The sequence below is a fragment of the Bubalus kerabau genome, chromosome 19 (genome assembly GCF_029407905.1).
Source record: "Bubalus kerabau isolate K-KA32 ecotype Philippines breed swamp buffalo chromosome 19, PCC_UOA_SB_1v2, whole genome shotgun sequence".
NCBI classification, from domain to species: Eukaryota; Metazoa; Chordata; class Mammalia; order Artiodactyla; family Bovidae; genus Bubalus; species Bubalus kerabau.
The window spans coordinates 35,187,328-35,190,763 of NC_073642.1; the positions used below are offsets into that span (position 1 = coordinate 35,187,328).

The window sequence follows — 3,436 nt, forward strand, 5'->3', positions numbered from 1 at the left end:
TTGTAGTGATTCTGAAGAGCCCTAAAGATGACTCAGAGTTGATGATGAAGGCAGGGAAGGATCTGCTGTACTTTTTCTTGAAGGTGGACGTAGGGGTCCTGCCACTCCAGGGAACCCCTTTCTCTTCTTTCTCTCCCTATTGTTCTTCACTGTATCCTCTCTGTCTCACACACACACCACACAGTTCCCCCTTTCAAGGCTTCTGGAATGCCTGATGCCGGGAGAAGAGAGAGGACACACACACTCAGGTCTGGAAGCCGGGTGTTCACTGAGATTTATTGGGAATTCTGTGACCTGAAGGGGCCTTCCCGAGGATTAGGGACGTGACGGGGCTTTAAGAGGAAAACCAGAGGCAGATCCAGGGTGAGTGGCACAGAGAACCTGCCGGAGTCCTGCTCTGGTTTCCCCTCAGGCTGGCCCAGGTTCCAGGTTAATTCTCTTTCAGGACCTCATCGATCCAGGGCCGGTAAGGGGAGATCCGGGTGAAGACGGCCGGGGGCTTTGCATTGGGCAGTCCATAGGAGACAATGCCCTGGGCCACCCCAGCACACAGAAGAGGGCCCCCCGAGTCTCCCTGTGGGACAGAGAAGGAAAGGGAGAGAGAGAAGGTGAGCCAGGAAAACCATCGCCTCCTCCCTGTGGTCCCAGCTCTGAGCTGGTCGGACCTGCCATCAGGCTCAGGAACACTGGCTCCTCATAAGGTGATATGTCTCTGATGCTGTTCCCTTTCCTTCCTGGCACCCCCTGACCCTGGGCGGCACCCCCTGACCCTGAGCAGACCCTGGTCAGAGACCCCACAGGGCCGAGGGAGGAGGATCTGCAGAGGGACAGTCCCAGCTCCTCAGACCTGAGGTCTCACACTTTGTCGCTGGCTGACACTGTGAACTTCGTCTCCTTCCAAAGGTGTCTGCACCCTGGTCAGTGATTTGTGGAGAATACCATAGTCTGAGAATCACCTTAAATGCAGATTTTGTGCTCTGGGGATTGCCCACACACAGCTGGAGATTGTGGTTAAAAGCAGAGAAGTGGCTGCAGGCCTGGGGCTCCATGATTCTCAGCTTCACCTCTTGCAGAATGCTGGAGGCTGGTTCATTCACAGCTGTTTGTCCCCAGCCGGCCACCCAGCACATTATCCCGGGATGGATGAAGGTGAAATGGGATGGAAGGGGGATTGTCCGCACGGCCAGGGTCAGGTTGGCTTTCTCCTTCAACTGTGAAGGAAATGAGGGCTGTCAGTGATGGAAATGGGCTTGGGGACGGGTGGAGGCAACCAGGGAGGGACAGGGCAGCTGGTCCACACGAGAGCCAGTTGCAGAGGCTGAGCTGAGGGGTGCTGGTGAGGGGCAGGTTGGGAAAGTGTGAGGGTAATGGGACCTGAAGGAGAAGTCCTGCAGAACAGGGAGTGGGGAAGGAAGCCCTGGAGAACACAGAGCAGGGAGCGGGGAAGAAAGCTCTGGAGAACAGGGAGTGGGGAAGAGGAAGAAGAATCTGCACCTTCAGTAACATGATGTCGTGGAGACCAACACGCTCATATTTTGGGTAAGGAAACTGTTTTATGACCTCAAGCCTCTGCCATGTGTCTTCTTTCTTTTGTAAGTTATGGGCTCCGAGGATGACTGTTACAGACCTATGTGAGGGAGAAGAAGGACAAGGTGAAACGCTGATGGTGGAGTGTCTGCTGAGATACGCCCACTCTGAGAAAGGGCATGTAGTCTCTCCTAGGGTCAGCGATCTCTTCCCACCTCCCTTTTTGGAGCTACTCATGTATGCGAGGGGCTCAGGCTTTACTCAAGGAAGAGCTTTCCCAGGGACAGAGATAATTTCCAGGGCCTTCGGGACGCCAGGGAGTGAGCGGGCCATGGAGGACCCAGGGGACAGGGTAGGTACTTCCTAATCAAGGTGCCCTAATGAGGGCCACCTCTCTGAGGGCAGAGGTGTCCGAGGAAAGGGGGGAGTGGTGAGGTCTCAGGTGGACCCTGTTCTCTGTCTCCCATGGAAAGGATGGGTTCAGGACCCTGGGAACTAAAGGCCAGTGTTCTTGAAAAGGGCATGGAGGAAGTGGTCCAAGAACTGGGTGGGCCCCTGAAGAGTGAGTCCACATCGCTTGTGTTGGGGTTGGGGAGCGGGAGCTGCTTTTAGAAGAGGGGCACTGGGATGAGGTCCCCTTTCCTCTGAGGGGAGCTGAGCTCACAGTGACTGAGGGTCAGGACAGCCGTTCCAGTCTGAGAATGATTTCCTTAAGGCCAAGTATTGTCTCTCCCTAAAGAGACCCAGCCCTAGGAGCTCCCCTCAGGCCCCCGAGGAGCCGTTCCTGGTTGCTCCCCTCCCATTTGGAGATAAACAAGACCCATTGTCTCACCTTCCCGCACAGTGAGCAGCCGTCAGCACAAAGTCCCTTCTTATCAGGAAACCACCACAAGCCGCCAGATTACCATGCCAGGTGACAATTTGCAGATAGGCCATGTAGCGGCGGGAGTGTGGTTTGCTCTCTGTGCCCCCGATGATCTCCCCTGGAACACAGAAGCCCAGGGCCTGAACACAGAGGGTGCACCAGCTGGCTTCAAGTTGGAACAGGCGTCTTTGGAATCCGCACTCGCCCCGGGTTCTGCCCTCTTCCTCTCGGGTGGCTCTGGTGTCTGCTGTCTTTGCTCCAGGCACAGCAGCCAAGCTGGCCTCGGACGCCTTGCAGTCCCGCTCACCTAAGGTTTCCCCCCACTCTCATCCTGCCCTCACTCAACCCTCCTCTGTCCCTGTGCATGACCAGCTCTCCAGGTTCCTGTCTCCACCATCTCCATATCCCAGGTTGCTCAGAGATCAGCCAAGTTACAAGGCCAGAAGGTGAAGGGAACACAGGACTTTCAGCACCGTGTCACACATTCCATACAGAGAAGACCACCCCTTGGGACCCCCTGCTCTGGGCTTTCCCTCAGTCAAGGTGGGCTCCTTCTTCCTGGGAACGACCATGGGCTGCAGAGAGAGGGTGTGCACAGCCCAAGTGGAAACTTAACTCTGGGGTGTTGGGGAGAAATCCTGGTGTCTGTTTAAGGGTCAGCAATCTTCCAAATAAATCTTGTTTTAGGGGTTGATCCTGCAGCTTCCAGAAAGAGTGGCTGGGCAACTTACCAGCCTGGGTTCTGCAACACAGGAGGAGGAGCAGCAGCAGCAGGAGAGGAGGACGATGCATCTTCTCAGAGAGGCTGCCCAGGGCACATGCTGCTTCTGTTTTCCAGTCTTGGGTTTTTAACTCCCAACAAGCGAGGGCAGGGCCAGACTGGTAACCGCAGAAACTGACTGGTCACGTACTCTTCTCTCAAACTGTGCCTGCTGTCTTTCTAATCAGAATTTCCCCCAGAGATGCCTTCTGTTTTGTTTGGATGAAGCTGAGGCCTGAACTTCCAAGTTTTGGCCTCAGGGATGAGCTCTCCAGTGTGGTTCC

General features: G+C 55.5%; 1 protein-coding gene across 1 annotated transcript; it reads right to left on the reverse strand.

Moving 5' to 3' along the window:
• Positions 1-250: 250 nt before the first annotated feature.
• Positions 251-3,218, reverse strand: LOC129634166 (mast cell protease 2-like). Its single transcript, XM_055556149.1, has 5 exons — positions 3,124-3,218; positions 2,360-2,510; positions 1,495-1,627; positions 957-1,211; positions 251-574 (listed from the first exon to the last, which is right to left on the reverse strand). The coding sequence occupies exons 1-5, from the start codon at positions 3,182-3,184 to the stop codon at positions 431-433; spliced, it is 744 nt and encodes a 247-aa protein (XP_055412124.1). The 5' UTR covers positions 3,185-3,218; the 3' UTR covers positions 251-430.
• Between the last annotated feature and the right edge of the window lie 218 nt (positions 3,219-3,436).

Coding starts and splice junctions, on each gene's coding strand:
- LOC129634166 (XM_055556149.1), bottom strand. CDS start 3,184: ATGCATCGTCCTCCTCTCCTGCTGCTGCTGCTCCTCCTCCTGTGTTGC. Junction 1,212..1,494: donor ACGACATCATGTTACTGAAG/GTGCAGATTCTT, acceptor TTTCCTTCACAG/TTGAAGGAGAAAGCCAACCT. Junction 575..956: donor GCACAAAATCTGCATTTAAG/GTGATTCTCAGA, acceptor TCTGTCCCACAG/GGAGACTCGGGGGGCCCTCT.